Genomic DNA, 21,388 nt, shown 5'->3' with positions numbered 1-21,388 from the left:
ACTAGCTAACCCTGGGGTAGGTAGGAGACTAGAAGACCGGGGTGAGATTGGAGCTGGGCTGGCTGTGGGGTCACTTAGAGCAACAGAAAGCCACTGTCTCTTGTTCAGGAGGCTGGCATTCAAGGTCAAGTGTCTTTCTGAGGCTGCGCAGGGGTAAGGTGAGGGGACAGCTGCCAGACAGCTCTGATGTCTGCCGGTGTCGGGTAGCAGGTTGTTGGCACACTGGAAACCAGGAGTTGTATGGACAGGACAGACATTGCAACTCATCTGTGGCAGATGGTCACCAGGCACTTCTGTGACATACTCTGTGTATTACAAGCATGTGATTGGTGGCCCATACAGCCTGTGGCTTGTCCTCAGCAGGAGTTGCACGTTTTTTTTTTGGCATCTCCAGCTACCCAGGGTCCTCCTTGCCGCTTTGATTTTTACTCTCACAACTTCACGCTTTTTCAGGGGCTGTCCAACGTGACCCTGATCACCACACACTTCCTGGCCTCTCAGGTTTTCCTTTGAAATGTGGGTGGAAACCTCCATGACATGGGGACAGGGTCTCACTGTGTAACTCCGGATGGCCTCAAAGTCACCACCTGACTGCTGGGGATGGAAGGTGTGGCCACTGTGACCTTTGTATTCTGAATACCTGCAAAACCAAGGTTGCTGCCAGCTGGGGTGGCTGCCTGGCCCCTGGGACTACAGCTCTGTGACCTCCCGGAAGCACCTGGAAAACTTCACTAGGCAGGTCTGTGTGGATACAGGACCCTGAGTTCTCACAGAAGTCTTTCTCATGAGCCAGGTGCTGCCTTCAGAGGCAGCCCATCTCCCAGCTAGTCTCATCTACTAATGATTTACTATCTCCCAAAATTGTGCTGCCAGTGTGGGGAGGGGGCATGCAGCAGGAGCCAATGGGGCATAGACCACACTCCAGGAGTCTCTCTAGACCTTTCCACCCCATCCCTTAAGGAGACACTATGACAAGAGGCCAGCCTGGCCTACAGAGAAAGCTCCAGGACAACCAGAGCTACCCTGTCTCAGGGAGGGGGAGGGGAGGGGAAGAAGAGGAGGAGGTAGAGAAGGAGGAGGAGGAGGAGCAGGAGGAGGAGGAGGAGGAGGAGGAGGAGGAGGAGGACAGAGAGAGAGAGAGAGAGAGAGAGAGAGAGAGAGATAGGGAATAACTATTTGAGATGGAATGCCTTCAAGGGTTGTGTGCTAAAGACGTGGGTATGGTTCCCAGCCTGTGGTGTCACTGGGAGCCCGCATACTCTTTAGAAATGCGGCTAGTAGCTGGGCGTTGGTGGCGCACGCCTTTAATCCCAGCACTCAGGAGGCAGAGGCAGGCAGATCTCTGTGAGTTTGAGGTCAGCCTGGTCTACAGAGCGAGTTCCAGGACAGCTTCCAAAACAATACAGAGAAATCCTGCCTGGAAAAACCAAAAAAAAAAAAAAAAAAAAAAAAAAAAAAAAAAAAAGAAAAAAAGAAAAAAAAAAAAAAAGAAATGGGGCTAGTAGCGAATGTTGGGTCATTGGGGATGTGCCTTGAAGAAGGCAGGACACAGGCTCCCTCCTCTTTTACTTGCTTCCCCTTCTCACATGCCTTGCCACAGGCCCCGAAGCAATGACAGATCACAACGACAGATCACAGATGAAACGGTGAGCCCAAGCCAACCTTTCCTCTCTCTATACTGATTCCCTCTGGCATTTTGTCATGCACTAGAAAGATGAGCAGTGCATCCATGAGGTCTTCCTCCCCATGCCCGGGGGATGGTCATTCTCTTTGGAGTAGTTGAATAACCAAGTAATACCAAGCAAGGCACCCAGGGCCATGGTAAACTGGATATGAAGACCCAGGGCATTCTAGAAAATGCACACAGCCAACCCACAGCTCCTGATTGATACGAACACTTTATTGAACACAGCAGTGAACCTGTCAGCTCTGTTGTGAGTGCATGGTCAAGAGAACAGGCTCCTGGGACTGCTCTCTGTGTCGCAGAGGCATTTGTAGGGGGAGGAGCCAGGTGGCACCTTCAGACCCCATTGGGCAGCTTCTGTGTAGCCTCCAATCCATAGTGAGATGACTCTGGTGGCCCCAAGGAGCTTTCAGGGGTTCCCGAGAGTGGAGAATCGCTTAAGAATAAAGATGTAGCCTGTAAAGCTGAGAGACCCAGTCTATCAGCAACTGCACTTCTGGGCTGAGGAGAGGCCACAGCAGGCCTGGCTGGAGCAGGCAGGGCGGCAGAGCAGGGACACGCTGGAGCAGGGCTTGCAGCAGCTGGGCTGGCAGGAGGAGGCACAGCAGGAGGAGGTGGGCACACAGCAGGCGGGTCTGCACACAGGGCGGCAGAGCAGGGACACGCTGGAGCAGGGCTTGCAGCAGACAGGCTTGCAGCACACAGGCACACAGCAGGATGGCTGGCAGCATGAGGGCTGGCAGCTAGACTGCTGGCAGCATGAGGAGGACCCGGAGCAGATGGGTGTGCAGCAGACAGGCTTGCAGCAGACAGGCACACAGCAGGAAGATTGACAGCATGAAGGCTGGCAGCTAGACTGCTGGCAGCATGAGGAGGACCCGGAGCAGATGGGTTTGCAGCAGACAGGCTTGCAGCAAAGAGTCACAGAACAGGGTGAGGAGGTGCAGCATGAGGGCTGGCAACTAGACTGCTGGCAGCATGAGGAGGATCCCGAGCAGATGGGTGTGCAGCAGACAGGCTTGCAGCAGACAGGAACACAGCAGGAGGACTGACAGCATGAGGGCTGACAGCTAGACTGCTGGCAGCATGAGGGTTCACAGGAGCTGGTACAGATAGATTGGCAGCAGGGACTGGATACACAGCTCACTGGGGTGCAGATGAGGGTTAGGTAGGAGGCTGGGGTACAGCAGCTGGGCTGGCAGCAGCCGGGGATACAACAGCTGGGCTGGCAGCAGCTGGAGACACAACTGGGCTGGCAGCAGCTAGGGGTACAGCAGCTGGGCTCACAGCAGCTCTCTGGGCAGTCGTCCACCTGCCAGGAGGAGTCAGTACAAGAATCACAGGACCCGGGCAGGCAGACCCGGCTGTCATAGCTCAGGTCGCTGGAGCAGATGGACATGGTGGAGGTGACCATGGTGGGCAGGTCTGCTAGGAGCTGTGAGAGTGTGAGTGTGGGTGAGTGTGAGGGGCTGCTGTTGGCTTTTATACCACTCTGGGCTGGTGTTGTCCAGGCGAGAAACTTCTCAGGCTTTCCTTCCTGCTTACTGGCTGGCTGGAACCCCCTCATTAGCGCTGGTCATCAGTGGTGTATACACCTCGCCTGTGTTTGTTTTGTTTGGACTTGGCTGAAGGCCTGGGAAACATTTGAAGCTACTTCCCTGGGAGGTTTTGGAGGTAAGCAGTGCTCCATGGCAATGGATTCTGTGGTTGTCATCTTGTGCTTGAGTAACGGGACCTATTATTATTATTGTTATTATTATTGCTTTAAACATTTTAAAACAGGCAAAATAAAAATACACATATATTACATAATACAACTCACCTGGAGGCTTACTGATAGCTCCCTCCCCTGTCCCTTTCCATATGTTAACAGGATGCAAGTCGTATACAACACAGTTGATTCAGAGGCTTGATGACAGGAAGCTGTGTGTACATTGTGAGGGAAGGTATGGTCTTCCTTCTGCAGTGTGTGTTCCTCCTTCTCCTGAGACACTCAGCATTTCCAGGGAGACTCTGAGCTTTTTCTGTCTTCATTTTGCCATGGTTCCAAGGCCAGAGAATCCACATCCCACAGTGACCACACTTCAGAAGCTCCGGGCCTGCCTGCCAGGATAGTCTGGCTGGGTATAGAATTCTGGGTTTGGAGACCAGCAGTAATGGTGCATACCTTTAATCCCAGGTCTCAAGAGGCAGAGGCTCTTGTGAGTTCAAGGCCAGCCTTGTCTACAGAGTGAGATCCAGCACAGTCAGGGCTACACAGAGAAACCCTGTCTTATAAGGAAAAAAAAATCAAACAAGCAAAAATTCTGGCTTTGAACCAGTATCCCTCTAAACCCAGGTGACAATGCCTGTTATTTTGGTGCCCATGTCCCTGAACCGAGACAACTGGAGTTCCCTGGCAGTTTTTTCTTTCAACTTCTCTCTGTTGTTTTCTTTCTTCCTTCTTATTCTAGAATGCCGATGTCTGTTTCCAGCCTATCTATATTTCTCTGTTGTCTGTCGAGGCGTGCCGTGTGCCATCTCATCTGAGGATTATCCTAAAACCCACTTCTCCTTTTTTGGCTTTCCCTTTCATGATTCTAGACATTGTTTCTTCTGGTGTGAGCCTTCAACATATCTCGATTCTCCCATTTCCCTCACTTTTATCCTTCATACTCCTGTTTGTAAGATTGTCCTGGTTTTATTTTCAGACACATTCTGTCACTGGAGTCTGTCATTCATCCTTATGCTGAGTTGCCAGGGTTTAACTTCTTGTAGACATTTAATCTTCAGTTTCACAGAGGCGTGGTTTCATCTTGGGATGTGAATGGAATGTCCCTGTGACTCCAGCAAAGTTCCCTTGAGTTTACAAACTCTCTCTCCTCTGTTGCCCAGACTGCTAGAACTCACACAGAGTTTTTCACCAGTTTCCAGGCGGGAACACGGAACACTGGGCGGTTTGACTTTTGTGCATCGGGTCCACCCTTTGTGAGCTGACATTTTAGACTTTGTATGGCAGTGAGAGTCTCTTACTGTATATCATGTTCTCTTTCTCTCTCTGTCCCTCTGTCTGCTTCTTCCCACTGATTTCAGCACCAGGGATCCAGCAGTCTTAACTGGATCAATTCTGAAGCCAAATGACTTTGCCCCAACTCCAAGATGCTGTAAATGTTATGGGAAAGGTCTTCCCATGGAAGACACCTTTAAAACCATCGGAGCCTACACCTGAAGAATCAGACCAAAACCTTCATTGTCTCAGTCCCCCACCGTCCTATTGTCCCTAAAACTAAAACCTTCTGAATCCATATGCTCACTCCTGTTCCCATTTATTTAATTATATTTGCCTTTAAAATTCCCTTGGTCCATTTAAAAGACCAGCTATATCTCTGGCTTATTCATTTATTCCTTTGGGGTTCAAGTTCAGGACGGACATTTGAATACTTTCCTGTTGTCAGGACCTGAATGGACACTGTTCTGTGTGGACAGATGTTCTCCTTTCTCCCAGGATGATGTTTAGGACTGGGCTGGCAGAGTTCCAGGCTCACCCTGTGATTAACAGCTTTGGAAGCTGTCTTCCCATGTGGCCACACCAGGAAAGAGGCTCCCAGGAGACAGGGGACACACTTCCTGACGGGCACACCAAGGGTCACCAGACAGGTGAAGCCCTGCGTTTCGAGCGTCAGCATGCAGAGGTGCGAGGGGCAGTCAGGGGTCGCAGTGAGTCCTCTCCTGCCAGGCTTCTGCACCAACCCCATGGCCACTGGGACACCAAAGAGGGACAGACGCATGCTGGGCTGACCCCTAGTGAGGCTGAGCCTCACCCGTTGGCCACTCGACACCCACAGCAGGATGTGTCCAGCGTGGTCCTTTGGGATCTCTTATCTATGGTCACGTAGGTTTGTCCCCCAGGACAGTGTGTCATTTGTCTGCCGGGATGCCCCTGGTGGTTATCTCAGGTGGTCTTCTGAGTGAGGGAAGGGAGGTGACTCCCAAATACAGGAGCCCTGTGGGTAACGACCTGGGACAGGTGGCAAAGCTGGTGTCACCTGGTGCATTGTCTATTCTTCTTGCTCCTGTAACAAACAAAACACCTGGCAGGAAAGTGTCTTAAGAGAAGAAAAGGCTTATCTGACTCAGAGTTCCCGGCGACACGGTTGTGACAGTGGCAATGGGGGAGTTCTTGGGGACACGGTTGTGACAGTGGCAATGGTGGAATTCTCGGGGACACAGTCGTGACAGTGACGATGGTGGAGTTCTTGGGGACACAGCCGTGACAGTGGCAATGGTGGAGTTCTTGGGGACACAGCCGTGACAGTGGCAATGGTGGAGTTCTTGGGGACACAGCCGTGACAGTGGCAATGGTGGAGTTCTTGGGGACACAGCCGTGACAGTGGCAATGGTGGAGTTCTTGGGGACACAGCCGTGACAGTGGCAATGGTGGAATTCTCGGGGACACGGTCATGACAGTGACGATGGTGGAGTTCTTGGGGACACAGCCGTGACAGTGGCAATGGTGGAGTTCTTGGGGACACAGCCGTGACAGCGGCGATGGTGGAGTTCTTGGGGACACGGTTGTGACAGTGGCAATGGTGGAGTTCTTGGGGACATGGGCGTGACAGTGGCGATGGTGGAGTTCTTGGGGACACGGTCATGACAGTGGCGATGGTGGAGTTCTTGGGGACACAGTCGTGACAGTGGCAATGGTGGAATTCTCGGGGACACGGTCGTGACAGTGACGATGGTGGAGTTGTTGGGGACACAGCCGTGACAGTGGCTATAGTGGAGTTTGGGGGGACGGGGAGAGAGAGGTGCAGTGGCAGGAGCATGAAGCAGCTAGTCAGGTGTATCTGCAGCTAGGAAGCAGAGAGAGGGAGGAGGGAGAGATGGAGAGAGGCGGGGGGGAGTGCTGGGGCTCAGCTCCCTTTCTTCTTTTAATCCAGTCCCGGACCACAGCCCATGGAACGGTGCCACCAACATTCAGGGTGGGTTTTCCCACCTCTGTCAACCTAATTCAGAAATTTCCCTCACAGACACGCTGTCTCAGTCACTGCTCTGGGCTGCGAAGAGACACCACGACCAAGGCAGCTTATAGAAGAAAGCATTTTATTGGGGGCTTGACTACATTTTCAGAGAGTGAGTCCGTGACCAGCATGACGGGGCGGGGGGTGGGGGAGGAGGCGGCCATGGTGCTGTAACAGTAGCCGGGAGCTCACATCTCAATCCACCAACACTGACCGGGACTTTCAAAACCTCAATGCCCACCCCCAGGGACATACCTCCTCAACATGGCCACACCTCCTAATCCTTCCCAAAACAGTTCCATGACCTCGAGCATTCAAATATATGAGCCTATGGAGGCCTATGGCTTGCCCTCTTGGTCAAGACTAAAGGGTTAGGAGTATCTAGAGTAGTAGAGAAGCAGGCTGTGGGCACAGCACTCAGATGAAGACTTGAGGTCAGCGCCTGGACTTCTGGCCTGAGAAGGGGACACCACATGCACTGACAGATTGTTTCCAAGGTGATGCTAGCTCTTGCCAAGTTGGCAGTATTAGCCATCACACTGTACCAAGCATCCACTCATGTGGTCCCTGAGCTTGGGCAGGGCGGGACATTGGGTCTGGAATGCCGGTCAGGAAGGAGGGACGTCAGTTCCACACTGTGTGGAGCAGCTGCTTGGAAGGGCTGCAGGGAGTGTGTTGGAATCCAGGGAGGCTGGATTGATTGGCAGGAGGCTGGCATTCTTGGGGTCTCAGAGTCCTGGCTTGAGCTGCAGCCCTGGTTGAGGTGTGGACCCTGGGGAGGGTAGAGCTGCCGGGAAAGCTGGATGCAGAAGGAACATTGCCATAAAGGGCTCGTCACCCAGGGGAGGATGGGGATGAGGTTTCCCAGGAGGAGGGTCATGCTGAAGTGGACACTAGCACTCAAGAGAATCTGTGGGGCTGGGAAGAACAGATATGGCTCAGGGGTCCATGGCTGCCTGGTACTCACTTTTCCCCACATCCCTAACCAAGATACCAACTTGCTACTCTGAGAAGAGCCAGGCTGTACCCTTGAGCTAGGTCCCACTTGCTGCAAGAAGCCTGGCCCCACCCACCCCATGCCACACACAAGACACAGGTCAGTAGGAGACATGTTTAAAGATTTATTTTTTATTTTAAGTGTGTGTGTGTGTGTGTGTGTGTGTGTGTGTGTGCACATGAGTGTAGGTATCCCCAGACACCAGAGGAGGGCAGCAAATGCCCTGGAAAAGGAATTACAACTTAAAATAGGCAGCTGCAAGTCACCGGCTGTGGGCTGGGAACAGGACTCAGGTCCTTTGCAAAAGCATAAGTGGTCTTAACCACTGAGCTATCTCCCCAGGCCCAAAAGGCAGGCTTCCCAGGATGCATTGGTAGCTCAAGTGAGGCTAGGACTGCTGGAGTTGGGACAAATTTATGACTTGGAGCCTAAGGAGGCAGTGGGGCTCCATTAAGCAGCCCCAGGGAAGGCTCAGGAGTCAACCAGGCTCTGGGTGGCCATGGCTGTCCTCTGTGGTCAAGGCTGGAGGATGGGAATGACTAGAGCAGACGAAGCCTGCGTGGGACAGTACCCCAGACAAGGACTCAGGGTCAGCAGCTGCACTTCTGGGCTGAGGAGAGGCCACAGCAGGCCTGGCGGGAGCAGGCAGGGCGGCAGAGCAGGGACACGCTGGAGCAGGGCTTGCAGCAGCTGGGCTGGCAGGAGGAGGCACAGCAGGAGGAGGTGGGCACACAGCAGGCGGGTCTGCACACAGGGCGGCAGAGCAGGGACACGCTGGAGCAGGGCTTGCAGCAGACAGGCTTGCAGCACACAGGCACACAGCAGGATGGCTGGCAGCATGAGGGCTGGCAGCTAGACTGCTGGCAGCATGAGGAGGACCCGGAGCAGATGGGTGTGCAGCAGACAGGCTTGCAGCAGACAGGCACACAGCAGGAAGATTGACAGCATGAAGGCTGGCAGCTAGACTGCTGGCAGCATGAGGAGGACCCGGAGCAGATGGGTTTGCAGCAGACAGGCTTGCAGCAAAGAGTCACAGAACAGGGTGAGGAGGTGCAGCATGAGGGCTGGCAACTAGACTGCTGGCAGCATGAGGAGGATCCCGAGCAGATGGGTGTGCAGCAGACAGGCTTGCAGCAGACAGGAACACAGCAGGAGGACTGACAGCATGAGGGCTGACAGCTAGACTGCTGGCAGCATGAGGGTTCACAGGAGCTGGTACAGATAGATTGGCAGCAGGGACTGGATACACAGCTCACTGGGGTGCAGATGAGGGTTAGGTAGGAGGCTGGGGTACAGCAGCTGGGCTGGCAGCAGCCGGGGATACAACAGCTGGGCTGGCAGCAGCTGGAGACACAACTGGGCTGGCAGCAGCTAGGGGTACAGCAGCTGGGCTCACAGCAGCTCTCTGGGCAGTCGTCCACCTGCCAGGAGGAGTCAGTACAAGAATCACAGGACCCGGGCAGGCAGACCCGGCTGTCATAGCTCAGGTCGCTGGAGCAGATGGACATGGTGGAGGTGACCATGGTGGGCAGGTCTGCTAGGAGCTGTGAGAGTGTGAGTGTGGGTGAGTGTGAGGGGCTGCTGTTGGCTTTTATACCACTCTGGGCTGGTGTTGTCCAGGCGAGAAACTTCTCAGGCTTTCCTTCCTGCTTACTGGCTGGCTGGAACCCCCTCATTAGCGCTGGTCATCAGTGGTGTATACACCTCGCCTGTGTTTGTTTTGTTTGGACTTGGCTGAAGGCCTGGGAAACATTTGAAGCTACTTCCCCTGGGAGGTTTTGGAGGTAAGCAGTGCTCCATGGCAATGGATTCTGTGGTTGTCATCTTGTGCTTGAGTAACGGGACCTATTATTATTATTGTTATTATTATTGCTTTAAACATTTTAAAACAGGCAAAATAAAAATACACATATATTACATAATACAACTCACCTGGAGGCTTACTGATAGCTCCCTCCCCTGTCCCTTTCCATATGTTAACAGGATGCAAGTCGTATACAACACAGTTGATTCAGAGGCTTGATGACAGGAAGCTGTGTGTACATTGTGAGGGAAGGTATGGTCTTCCTTCTGCAGTGTGTGTTCCTCCTTCTCCTGAGACACTCAGCATTTCCAGGGAGACTCTGAGCTTTTTCTGTCTTCATTTTGCCATGGTTCCAAGGCCAGAGAATCCACATCCCACAGTGACCACACTTCAGAAGCTCCGGGCCTGCCTGCCAGGATAGTCTGGCTGGGTATAGAATTCTGGGTTTGGAGACCAGCAGTAATGGTGCATACCTTTAATCCCAGGTCTCAAGAGGCAGAGGCTCTTGTGAGTTCAAGGCCAGCCTTGTCTACAGAGTGAGATCCAGCACAGTCAGGGCTACACAGAGAAACCCTGTCTTATAAGGAAAAAAAAATCAAACAAGCAAAAATTCTGGCTTTGAACCAGTATCCCTCTAAACCCAGGTGACAATGCCTGTTATTTTGGTGCCCATGTCCCTGAACCGAGACAACTGGAGTTCCCTGGCAGTTTTTTCTTTCAACTTCTCTCTGTTGTTTTCTTTCTTCCTTCTTATTCTAGAATGCCGATGTCTGTTTCCAGCCTATCTATATTTCTCTGTTGTCTGTCGAGGCTTGCCGTGTGCCATCTCATCTGAGGATTATCCTAAAACCCACTTCTCCTTTTTTGGCTTTCCCTTTCATGATTCTAGACATTGTTTCTTCTGGTGTGAGCCTTCAACATATCTCGATTCTCCCATTTCCCTCACTTTTATCCTTCATACTCCTGTTTGTAAGATTGTCCTGGTTTTATTTTCAGACACATTCTGTCACTGGAGTCTGTCATTCATCCTTATGCTGAGTTGCCAGGGTTTAACTTCTTGTAGACATTTAATCTTCAGTTTCACAGAGGCGTGGTTTCATCTTGGGATGTGAATGGAATGTCCCTGTGACTCCAGCAAAGTTCCCTTGAGTTTACAAACTCTCTCTCCTCTGTTGCCCAGACTGCTAGAACTCACACAGAGTTTTTCACCAGTTTCCAGGCGGGAACACGGAACACTGGGCGGTTTGACTTTTGTGCATCGGGTCCACCCTTTGTGAGCTGACATTTTAGACTTTGTATGGCAGTGAGAGTCTCTTACTGTATATCATGTTCTCTTTCTCTCTCTGTCCCTCTGTCTGCTTCTTCCCACTGATTTCAGCACCAGGGATCCAGCAGTCTTAACTGGATCAATTCTGAAGCCAAATGACTTTGCCCCAACTCCAAGATGCTGTAAATGTTATGGGAAAGGTCTTCCCATGGAAGACACCTTTAAAACCATCGGAGCCTACACCTGAAGAATCAGACCAAAACCTTCATTGTCTCAGTCCCCCACCGTCCTATTGTCCCTAAAACTAAAACCTTCTGAATCCATATGCTCACTCCTGTTCCCATTTATTTAATTATATTTGCCTTTAAAATTCCCTTGGTCCATTTAAAAGACCAGCTATATCTCTGGCTTATTCATTTATTCCTTTGGGGTTCAAGTTCAGGACGGACATTTGAATACTTTCCTGTTGTCAGGACCTGAATGGACACTGTTCTGTGTGGACAGATGTTCTCCTTTCTCCCAGGATGATGTTTAGGACTGGGCTGGCAGAGTTCCAGGCTCACCCTGTGATTAACAGCTTTGGAAGCTGTCTTCCCATGTGGCCACACCAGGAAAGAGGCTCCCAGGAGACAGGGGACACACTTCCTGACGGGCACACCAAGGGTCACCAGACAGGTGAAGCCCTGCGTTTCGAGCGTCAGCATGCAGAGGTGCGAGGGGCAGTCAGGGGTCGCAGTGAGTCCTCTCCTGCCAGGCTTCTGCACCAACCCCATGGCCACTGGGACACCAAAGAGGGACAGACGCATGCTGGGCTGACCCCTAGTGAGGCTGAGCCTCACCCGTTGGCCACTCGACACCCACAGCAGGATGTGTCCAGCGTGGTCCTTTGGGATCTCTTATCTATGGTCACGTAGGTTTGTCCCCCAGGACAGTGTGTCATTTGTCTGCCGGGATGCCCCTGGTGGTTATCTCAGGTGGTCTTCTGAGTGAGGGAAGGGAGGTGACTCCCAAATACAGGAGCCCTGTGGGTAACGACCTGGGACAGGTGGCAAAGCTGGTGTCACCTGGTGCATTGTCTATTCTTCTTGCTCCTGTAACAAACAAAACACCTGGCAGGAAAGTGTCTTAAGAGAAGAAAAGGCTTATCTGACTCAGAGTTCCCGGCGACACGGTTGTGACAGTGGCAATGGGGGAGTTCTTGGGGACACGGTTGTGACAGTGGCAATGGTGGAATTCTCGGGGACACAGTCGTGACAGTGACAATGGTGGAATTCTCAGGGACACAGCCATGACAGTGGCAATGGTGGAGTTCTTGGGGACACAGCCGTGACAGTGGCAATGGTGGAGTTCTCGGGGACACAGCCGTGACAGTGGCAATGGTGGAGTTCTTGGGGACACAGCCGTGACAGTGGCAATGGTGGAGTTCTTGGGGACACAGCCGTGACAGTGACGATGGTGGAATTCTCAGGGACACAGCTGTGACAGTGGCAATGGTGGAGTTCTTGGGGACACAGCTGTGACAGTGGCAATGGTGGAGTTCTTGGGGACACAGCTGTGACAGTGGCAATGGTGGAGTTCTTGGGGACACAGCCGTGACAGTGGCAATGGTGGAGTTCTTGGGGACACAGCCGTGACAGTGGCAATGGTGGAGTTCTTGGGGACACAGCCGTGACAGTGGCAATGGTGGAATTCTCGGGGACACGGTCATGACAGTGACGATGGTGGAGTTCTTGGGGACACAGCCGTGACAGTGGCAATGGTGGAGTTCTTGGGGACACAGCCGTGACAGCGGCGATGGTGGAGTTCTTGGGGACACGGTTGTGACAGTGGCAATGGTGGAGTTCTTGGGGACATGGGCGTGACAGTGGCGATGGTGGAGTTCTTGGGGACACGGTCATGACAGTGGCGATGGTGGAGTTCTTGGGGACACAGTCGTGACAGTGGCAATGGTGGAATTCTCGGGGACACGGTCGTGACAGTGACGATGGTGGAGTTGTTGGGGACACAGCCGTGACAGTGGCTATAGTGGAGTTTGGGGGGGACGGGGGAGAGAGAGGTGCAGTGGCAGGAGCATGAAGCAGCTAGTCAGGTGTATCTGCAGCTAGGAAGCAGAGAGAGGGAGGAGGGAGAGATGGAGAGAGGCGGGGGGGGAGTGCTGGGGCTCAGCTCCCTTTCTTCTTTTAATCCAGTCCCGGACCACAGCCCATGGAACGGTGCCACCAACATTCAGGGTGGGTTTTCCCACCTCTGTCAACCTAATTCAGAAATTTCCCTCACAGACACGCTGTCTCAGTCACTGCTCTGGGCTGCGAAGAGACACCACGACCAAGGCAGCTTATAGAAGAAAGCATTTTATTGGGGGCTTGACTACATTTTCAGAGAGTGAGTCCGTGACCAGCATGACGGGGCGGGGGGTGGGGGAGGAGGCGGCCATGGTGCTGTAACAGTAGCCGGGAGCTCACATCTCAATCCACCAACACTGACCGGGACTTTCAAAACCTCAATGCCCACCCCCAGGGACATACCTCCTCAACATGGCCACACCTCCTAATCCTTCCCAAAACAGTTCCATGACCTCGAGCATTCAAATATATGAGCCTATGGAGGCCTATGGCTTGCCCTCTTGGTCAAGACTAAAGGGTTAGGAGTATCTAGAGTAGTAGAGAAGCAGGCTGTGGGCACAGCACTCAGATGAAGACTTGAGGTCAGCGCCTGGACTTCTGGCCTGAGAAGGGGACACCACATGCACTGACAGATTGTTTCCAAGGTGATGCTAGCTCTTGCCAAGTTGGCAGTATTAGCCATCACACTGTACCAAGCATCCACTCATGTGGTCCCTGAGCTTGGGCAGGGCGGGACATTGGGTCTGGAATGCCGGTCAGGAAGGAGGGACGTCAGTTCCACACTGTGTGGAGCAGCTGCTTGGAAGGGCTGCAGGGAGTGTGTTGGAATCCAGGGAGGCTGGATTGATTGGCAGGAGGCTGGCATTCTTGGGGTCTCAGAGTCCTGGCTTGAGCTGCAGCCCTGGTTGAGGTGTGGACCCTGGGGAGGGTAGAGCTGCCGGGAAAGCTGGATGCAGAAGGAACATTGCCATAAAGGGCTCGTCACCCAGGGGAGGATGGGGATGAGGTTTCCCAGGAGGAGGGTCATGCTGAAGTGGACACTAGCACTCAAGAGAATCTGTGGGGCTGGGAAGAACAGATATGGCTCAGGGGTCCATGGCTGCCTGGTACTCACTTTTCCCCACATCCCTAACCAAGATACCAACTTGCTACTCTGAGAAGAGCCAGGCTGTACCCTTGAGCTAGGTCCCACTTGCTGCAAGAAGCCTGGCCCCACCCACCCCATGCCACACACAAGACACAGGTCAGTAGGAGACATGTTTAAAGATTTATTTTTTATTTTAAGTGTGTGTGTGTGTGTGTGTGTGTGTGTGTGTGTGTGTGCACATGAGTGTAGGTATCCCCAGACACCAGAGGAGGGCAGCAAATGCCCTGGAAAAGGAATTACAACTTAAAATAGGCAGCTGCAAGTCACCGGCTGTGGGCTGGGAACAGGACTCAGGTCCTTTGCAAAAGCATAAGTGGTCTTAACCACTGAGCTATCTCCCCAGGCCCAAAAGGCAGGCTTCCCAGGATGCATTGGTAGCTCAAGTGAGGCTAGGACTGCTGGAGTTGGGACAAATTTATGACTTGGAGCCTAAGGAGGCAGTGGGGCTCCATTAAGCAGCCCCAGGGAAGGCTCAGGAGTCAACCAGGCTCTGGGTGGCCATGGCTGTCCTCTGTGGTCAAGGCTGGAGGATGGGAATGACTAGAGCAGACGAAGCCTGCGTGGGACAGTACCCCAGACAAGGACTCAGGGTCAGCAGCTGCACTTCTGGGCTGAGGAGAGGCCACAGCAGGCCTGGCGGGAGCAGGCAGGGCGGCAGAGCAGGGACACGCTGGAGCAGGGCTTGCAGCAGCTGGGCTGGCAGGAGGAGGCACAGCAGGAGGAGGTGGGCACACAGCAGGCGGGTCTGCACACAGGGCGGCAGAGCAGGGACACGCTGGAGCAGGGCTTGCAGCAGACAGGCTTGCAGCACACAGGCACACAGCAGGATGGCTGGCAGCATGAGGGCTGGCAGCTAGACTGCTGGCAGCATGAGGAGGACCCGGAGCAGATGGGTGTGCAGCAGACAGGCTTGCAGCCAAGAGTCACAGAACAGGGTGAGGAGGTGCAGCATGAGGGCTGGCAGCTAGACTGCTGGCAGCATGAGGAGGACCCGGAGCAGATGGGTGTGCAGCAGACAGGCTTGCAGCAGACAGGTTCACAAACCAAAGGCTCACAGCATATGGGTTCACAGCAGGACTGCTGGCAGGGAGAGGAGGTGCAGCAAGAGGGCTCACAGCTAGACTGCTGGCAGCATGGAGAGGCAGCAGCTCCACAGCAGACTGGCCCACAGCAGACAGGCTTGCAGCACAGGGTCACACAGCAGGACTGCTGGCAGGGGGAGCAGGTGCAGCAAGATGGCTGACAGCTAGACTGCTGGCAGCATGAGGGTGTGCAGCAGACAGACTGGCAGCAGGGGCTGGACACACAGCTCACTGGGGTGCAGATGAGGGTCAGGCAGGGGGCTGGGGCACAGCAGCTGGGGGCACAGCAGCTGGGCTCACAGCAGCTCTCTGGGCAGTCGTCCACCTGCCAGGAGCAGTTGGTGCAAGCGTCAGAGCAGACAGACATGGTGGAGGCAGCCATGGCGGGGTTGGCTGGAGTTGGGAATGTATGAGTGTGTTGAGTGACTGTGAGTATTAAGTGTGTGTGTGTGAGGCTCTGAGCTCTGGGCTTTTATCCCCCAGGTGTGTTTTGCTGCAGGAGGCTCTGTGCCCTTCCCTTTCCTTGTTGTTCAGTCTGGAGAGTTTCCAGGGCTCAGTCATAAACTCTTGTTGAACTGGTTGCCCTAAAAATAGGCATGTCTGGAGGGAGAGCATGGCCTTCCGGGGCTGACCCTGTGCCCTCTACCTGTGGCTGCTGGCCAGAGTACCTGGTGATGGCATTAAACACCAAGACTATTGTATCTTCCAGCCCCATCCTCAGAGTGGTCCAGCGTCTGTGGGAGAAAGGTGATGGGCCGGTCCATCACTGAGTTGTCTCTCCTGCATCTGAGACCAGCACTGTGGCCAGAGCATCCCACCCACAGCCTCTGGTTCCCAGTGTCCTCCATGTCGTCAGATGCCTAGGTTCTGTGGGTACTCACTGGGAGTCCCAGGTTCTTGAGTCCCAGAAAGCAATGGCAGAGTTGCATGGGAAGTGCTCAGCAGAGCTCAGCAGTTCAAAGGCCTGGCTGTGCAGAGTGGGGCTCCTATGCCATTCTATAAAATTAATTTGGGTGGTCCTTTTGTCTTAGACTGAATTGTCTCTCTGTCATGGAGTTCTTGGATTCTGGGTAGCAGGTTCCTGGTCTGCCTGTGTTCTGAGGATTGTCTAATAATGTCCATTGATAATGCCCAATCCTTTTTTTTCAAGATGGGGTTTCTCTGGTTAACAGAGCTTGGGCTGTCCCAGAATTTGCTTTGTAGACCAGGCTGGCCTCAAACTCACAGAGATCTTTCTCTGCCTCCCAAGTGCTGGGATTAAAGGTGTACACCACCATGCCCAAGTCCCAGTGCTTTCTTAATTTTGGTGATTTAATTTCTCTACTCTTGTATTCCCTGCACTTTTGTGGCATGTCAGAGACACCACAGTTGAGTCTTTGGTCAGTAGATTGGCCTTGATGCTTTCTTCTTTTTGATCCATTTTGAGTTTGTTTTCGATGTGGCATGGGAGTGCAGTGTTATCATCAGCGTGTGGCCGCTTGACTGTCCCAGCATGATTTGTGAACGAGAATTCTTGGCTCACTGGGTGTCCTGGCGCCATTGTTAAGAAGCAGGTGATGGGAGCTGGAGAGATGGCTCAGCGGTTAAGAGCACTGCCTATTCTTCCAGAAGTCCTGAGTTCAATTCCCAGCAACCACATGGTGGCTCACAACAGTCCATATTGAGATCTGGTGCCCTCTTCTGGCCTGCAGTTATACATGCAGGCAGAACACTGTACACATAATAAATAAATGAATCTTAAAAAAGAAAAAGGAAACAGGTCATTTGGTTTCATCTGCTGACCTATACATCCATCATTGCACCAGCAGCACCATTTTGACCCCAACGGTTTTGCTGTTGATAAATGGGGTTTTTCTTGCCTAGTGGCTTCATCTGTAACCTCCAGTGCAGCGTTGAGTAGAAGTAATGGGAATGGACACTCTTGCCTCGTCCCTGACCTTAGAAAGGGTGAGGGATGAGGCTTCATGGGTGTCCTGCATTGAACAAGGTCTTTCTGTTAGACTTACTCTTTATTATGAAAGGGTGTTGGCTTTTCCTGGGCATCTTTTTGTTTGCATGATTGAGATGACCGTGCAGTCCCTCGGTCCCCTGCGATCTACTGCACTGCTTGGGTTCTCCGTTGAGTCATCTTTACATTTCTGACACCCAGCCGAGCCGCACAAGCCCTTCCTGTGATGCTGGGGTCAGTTTGATTGTGTTGTGTGGGTGGGGAGCAGTGGCAGAAGAGGTCATAATTCTTTTCTGAGTTTACTGTCCCTCATCTGTGAAGCTATCGGCCCTGGGCTCTTCGTCCAGATGGGTTTTAATTAGTGGCTATCTCAGGTCACATCCACCGGCCCAGGTCAGTTCACACATTTTAGACCCTGAGACACAGATGAATGATGATGGGAGGAATGGGGGAAGAGACACCTGGAAACAGTAACCACAGAGATTCGAGCAGCCTGCAGACAGGGCGGCACGCACAGTCAGAATCGGTATGGAGATGGTGAGACGTTAAATATCAATACAGAGATCAATCTATCAAGGACACATGGTTGTTATCCTATAGACCTCAAGATATATGGAGCTCAACAGGAAAGAACTCAGCAGCCCCGGTACACAGGTGACAGTTGTCAATTTGAGAAAGCCATTGTTAGAATAGTAATTTTTTTTTGAGACAGGGTTTCTCTATATTGTTTTGGAGGCTGTCCTGGAACTTGCTCTGTAGACCAGCCCGACCTCAAACTCATAGAGAACCGTCTGCCTCTTCCTCCCGAGTGCTGGGATTAAAGGCGTGCGCCACCAATGCCGGGCTTAGTATTTTAAAAGAAGAAGTAAAAGGACATGGAAAACCATAGTACAGAGGGCTCAGAGATCTGGGCTCACAGCCACACAGAACACGACAAGCGGCAGTGGCTTCTCCCCATCCTACAGGTCAGCTCCCAGCTCGGGGCTGATGAATCTCAATAAGTTTGAAATAGGGAGATCAAATAAGGCCTCATCACTGACCATGACAGAGAGAAACAGAAATCAAAACAGAACGAGATCTGGAGAGTTCGCCAGTCTGTAGAAATAGAACACACACTTACATAGCAAAGGAGTCGGGAGAAGCAAACGCAACAAACCCAAGCTGTGATGCGGCCAAAACAGCGCAAGAGGGAAACTCATAGTCATGAAGGAGGAGCCCAGACCTGTCATCTGAGCTCACACTCCAAGGAACCAGGAAAAGGAAGTGCAAGCGGAACCCAGAGCCAGTAGCACACGAGGAACCCAGATCAGAGCCGTGACACTGAGACAGCAGTGGGAACACGGCTGTGAGTTTACCTGAACCAGATGGACTGGAAGAGAACCCTGAACATGGCTGGTGACAAGTGACGGCGCTCAGGTGTCAGGGGGACACTCCATGGAGCCTGGAGACCAGATGTTGCAGGCAGATGTTACATGCAGACCTCGTTCCTCCCTGTGGCCTTGAATGCTCTTTTGAACCCTTCCTTCCTGTCGTGAATGAGAACAACTCTTGTAGAGCAGAGGACTCTCCTACCTGTGCAGGGTTTCCTTAATGTCTCCTTCCTTTTCCTTTTCTTTCATGTACCTGAGGGTTGAACCCGGAAAGCATCCCATGTTGGAGCCCTTACAGGGCCTCAGTCCCTTTATAAATTTCCTCTTAGCTTGCAATCCTCCTGACTCAGCTTCCTGAGGAGTTGGGGACTGCGGCTAACGGCCACCACGTGTAGCTCGTGTGCAGCTGGCTGTGTGTCAGCTTCTGAGTAGTTTCCTCCCTCTCCTTTAAGCGCCACCACCCCATTGCCTCCCAGCCTCTGGTTCAGGTGACAGCTGACCATCTAACTACCTCAGTTGTCTTCTGGTAACTGCATCAGTGTGTGGTGACCTTTGAATTTCTTCTTCATTGTGCTTCTTAGACATGAAGTTCCAGGGGTCCTGTTACTTTTGGGAAGGTTTTCAGTTATTTCTGGAAATATTTCAGCTATTTTCTATCGGAATAGAGTATACCTCAGCTTTACCATCTTAACTATAAAGGGCCCATTTCGATGGAACCACACACACTCAGTGTGTAGCCCTCTTCACCATCCAGCCTCCATTGTGTAAAAAACAAACAAACAAACAAACAAACAAAAAACCCTGCCCCTCTCCAACGCTAGCTTGCTCCTCTGCAGCCTGGGGAACCTCAGTCCTGTTATTAATCTCTCTAATTTTTCTTCATGTATCTTTCCACTCCATCACTCTCCTCTGGGGGTCCTGCTAAGCTGGGTCATGGTGCCCCATGTGTCCTGCAGGCCAGTGAAGCTGGGTGCATCTCGCTGCCTTCATCCTGGTTCACACTTTTCAGAATATTGGCTCACCTGTCTTTCTAGCTTCCAACCTTTCCTTTTGCCTGCTCAGCCCTGTGATTGCACTTGACAGCACGAGAGGGTCTCTGTGGCCTTTGCGGGCAGCAAAGTGACAAAGCCGCGGGAGGCAGGGAGACGGTTTGGCACAGCCTGACCGGTAGCTGGTGTTGGTTCAAACTTTGCAAGTCTGACCCTGAGCTGTTTATTTTAGGCATATTTAAACACAGCATAACCTGGTGAGAACTTGTGATGATTAATTCAGTCCCATGTTCACAGCAAGTCATATCGAAGTCACTTTGAGGGACAACAAAGTAAGTACATATAGATCAGACATGACTACATTGAGACTCTTTGTAAAGTTCACGCGACACCTTCCGTAAAGATGGGTTCTACAGATTTTTCTGAGAAAGTAAATTTACAAGAAGGGTCTAGAGAAGGGTCTGATGCCCAAAAGTCTCTGCCATACATATTGCACAAAGGTCATCCATTCCCTCGAAGGAACAATCCTGTGTATTTAGCATTCCAAGTTCCCCTAGTGCGTATCTGTGAGCATAAGGACCTCCTTGCCCCCCGACACCAGTAAATTCTTTTATTTAGTTCCTTTTGATTCTTGCTCTCTCCTCTCCCCTCATGTGCCTCCCCTGCTGTTGTAGATACGGCTTGTCCTTTGGGTTGTCTGGTCTCACAGGCTTTTTGCCTTGTGACCCGGACTTGACTTCACTCCCAACCTGATCTGCATTCTTTCTTTCTACCATGTTGGGGGGTGGTTTGTTCTTGCTTCTGTGATACCTTGGGGTGCATCATTAGGCTGTTTGCTTTTGGTCCTTGTATCTTTTGATGTGGGCGTTCCTGAGAGAAACTCTACTCAGTGCTGCTATTGTTGTGTCCCAGGGGTATCTGTCTGTTATGTTACGCATCTACAATCTCTGATTTCCTCAGTGACAGAAAGCTTACTTAAAAATGTGTCAGTGTGAGTAAAAATGTATGCACCATGGCCTACATGTAGAGGCTAGAGGACAATTCTTAGGAGTCAGCTCTCTCCTGCCACTTTGTGGGATCTGGGGCCCAAACTCATCTGCCCGAGCCTCACGCGAGCTCCTTTACCCACTGAGCCATCCCACCAGCTGAGGCGTATTGTTTTGACATGACCATGCTCATTGACACTCTATTTGCATTAGAAGGAAACGGACTCATTCTAGGTGTCCATCAACTAAAGACAATGAAATGTAGAGCATATACATGATGGAATTTTACTCAGTCATAATGAAAAATGAAATGATGAAAATCTGAAGGAAAGTGAATGGAACTGGAAAATATATTAAGAGAGGCCACACAGGTTCAGAAAAACACTGCATGTTCCCTCTCATATATGAATTCTAGCTTCTTATTTTTATATATGTGCACTTCTGTGGGACTGAGTGCATGTGGAACTTGGGAAATTAGGAATAGAACCTGGGGGGCAGTGGTAGGGCTTTCAGCGGAAGTGTTGCGGTAACTGAACACGTGACATGGATGTAGACGTGTGTAACACTGGTGGTGGAGTGGTTTAAGTCGGCATGGGGAGGGGAGGGCAGAGGGTGGGAAGAGGCTCAACTGAAACTAAGTGTGTATGAATGTGACGTAAGGAAGTTTGCTGCTCTGTAGCAAAATTCAAATAAAATATGCAGCTCAGTCTCCGTGCATTTTGGAATGTTGAAGTTTGGCTTGCTGAGGATCCCAAGATGCAGTCCACTAGAATCAGAAAACACACAGGGTACGACTTCAGTGGTTTTTAATTTGTTAGGACTTGTTTTGTAGCCTCTGATCTGGTCTATTCTAGAGAAAGTTCAATGTGCCAAAGGAAAGAACGTGTGTGCTACAGCTATTGGGATGCCCGTCAGATGCCTGTCAGCACACACATCCTTTGGTCTGCTGTGCCATTATCCCAGGCATTTGTTGACTTTTGCTTGCTCCACC

At 51.9% G+C, this 21,388-nt stretch overlaps 3 protein-coding genes across 19 annotated transcripts; all 3 read right to left on the bottom strand.

Annotated features, from left to right (window-relative positions):
* Nucleotides 1-2,165: 2,165 nt before the first annotated feature.
* Nucleotides 2,166-3,098, bottom strand: LOC106021183 (keratin-associated protein 10-12-like). Of its 3 annotated transcripts, XM_040732345.1 has the most exons (3): nucleotides 2,933-3,083; nucleotides 2,690-2,860; nucleotides 2,166-2,608 (listed from the first exon to the last, which is right to left on the bottom strand). In XM_040732345.1, exons 1-3 carry the CDS (start codon nucleotides 3,081-3,083, stop codon nucleotides 2,166-2,168), a joined length of 765 nt encoding a protein of 254 aa, XP_040588279.1. The 3 variants fall into 3 exon arrangements, with proteins under 3 accessions (XP_040588279.1, XP_040588278.1, XP_040588277.1); XM_040732344.1 differs by having other exon boundaries at nucleotides 2,166-2,646; nucleotides 2,734-3,098; XM_040732343.1 differs by having other exon boundaries at nucleotides 2,166-2,860; nucleotides 2,933-3,098.
* A 4,021-nt stretch (nucleotides 3,099-7,119) lies between these two features.
* Nucleotides 7,120-9,204, bottom strand: LOC101824675 (keratin-associated protein 10-12-like). Of its 8 annotated transcripts, XM_040732341.1 has the most exons (4): nucleotides 9,039-9,189; nucleotides 8,500-8,966; nucleotides 8,453-8,455; nucleotides 8,272-8,361 (listed from the first exon to the last, which is right to left on the bottom strand). In XM_040732341.1, the coding sequence occupies exons 1-4, from the start codon at nucleotides 9,187-9,189 to the stop codon at nucleotides 8,272-8,274; spliced, it is 711 nt and encodes a 236-aa protein (XP_040588275.1). The 8 variants fall into 8 exon arrangements, with proteins under 8 accessions (XP_040588272.1, XP_040588275.1, XP_040588273.1 ...); XM_040732338.1 differs by adding an exon at nucleotides 7,120-7,139 and having other exon boundaries at nucleotides 8,304-8,757; nucleotides 8,827-9,189; XM_040732339.1 differs by having other exon boundaries at nucleotides 8,272-8,714; nucleotides 8,796-8,966.
* A 4,253-nt stretch (nucleotides 9,205-13,457) lies between these two features.
* Nucleotides 13,458-15,486, bottom strand: LOC121134289 (keratin-associated protein 10-3-like). 8 transcript variants are annotated; one of them, XM_040732351.1, is made up of 3 exons: nucleotides 14,996-15,486; nucleotides 14,646-14,839; nucleotides 13,458-13,477 (listed from the first exon to the last, which is right to left on the bottom strand). In XM_040732351.1, exons 1-3 carry the CDS (start codon nucleotides 15,484-15,486, stop codon nucleotides 13,458-13,460), a joined length of 705 nt encoding a protein of 234 aa, XP_040588285.1. The 8 variants fall into 8 exon arrangements, with proteins under 8 accessions (XP_040588285.1, XP_040588286.1, XP_040588287.1 ...); XM_040732352.1 differs by lacking the exon at nucleotides 13,458-13,477 and having other exon boundaries at nucleotides 14,614-14,839; nucleotides 14,996-15,099; nucleotides 15,172-15,486; XM_040732353.1 differs by lacking the exon at nucleotides 13,458-13,477 and having other exon boundaries at nucleotides 14,614-14,823; nucleotides 14,950-15,064; nucleotides 15,179-15,486.
* Between the last annotated feature and the right edge of the window lie 5,902 nt (nucleotides 15,487-21,388).

The sequence above is a fragment of the Mesocricetus auratus genome, unplaced genomic scaffold, assembly GCF_017639785.1.
Source record: "Mesocricetus auratus isolate SY011 unplaced genomic scaffold, BCM_Maur_2.0 Super-Scaffold_100027, whole genome shotgun sequence".
Taxonomy (NCBI): Eukaryota; Metazoa; Chordata; class Mammalia; order Rodentia; family Cricetidae; genus Mesocricetus; species Mesocricetus auratus.
The sequence above is the reverse complement of the archived record's forward strand: the minus strand, read 5'-3'. Positions and strand labels throughout refer to the sequence as shown.

Coding starts and splice junctions, on each gene's coding strand:
- LOC106021183 (XM_040732343.1), bottom strand. CDS start 3,098: ATGGTCACCTCCACCATGTCCATCTGCTCCAGCGACCTGAGCTATGAC. Junction 2,861..2,932: donor CCCTAGCTGCTGCCAGCCCA/GTTGTGTCTCCA, acceptor GCTGTACCCCAG/CCTCCTACCTAACCCTCATC.
- LOC101824675 (XM_040732335.1), bottom strand. CDS start 9,204: ATGGTCACCTCCACCATGTCCATCTGCTCCAGCGACCTGAGCTATGAC. Junction 8,967..9,038: donor CCCTAGCTGCTGCCAGCCCA/GTTGTGTCTCCA, acceptor GCTGTACCCCAG/CCTCCTACCTAACCCTCATC.
- LOC121134289 (XM_040732347.1), bottom strand. CDS start 15,486: ATGGCTGCCTCCACCATGTCTGTCTGCTCTGACGCTTGCACCAACTGC. Junction 14,854..14,949: donor GCACCTCCTCACCCTGTTCT/GTGACTCTTGGC, acceptor TCATGCTGCCAG/CCATCCTGCTGTGTGCCTGT.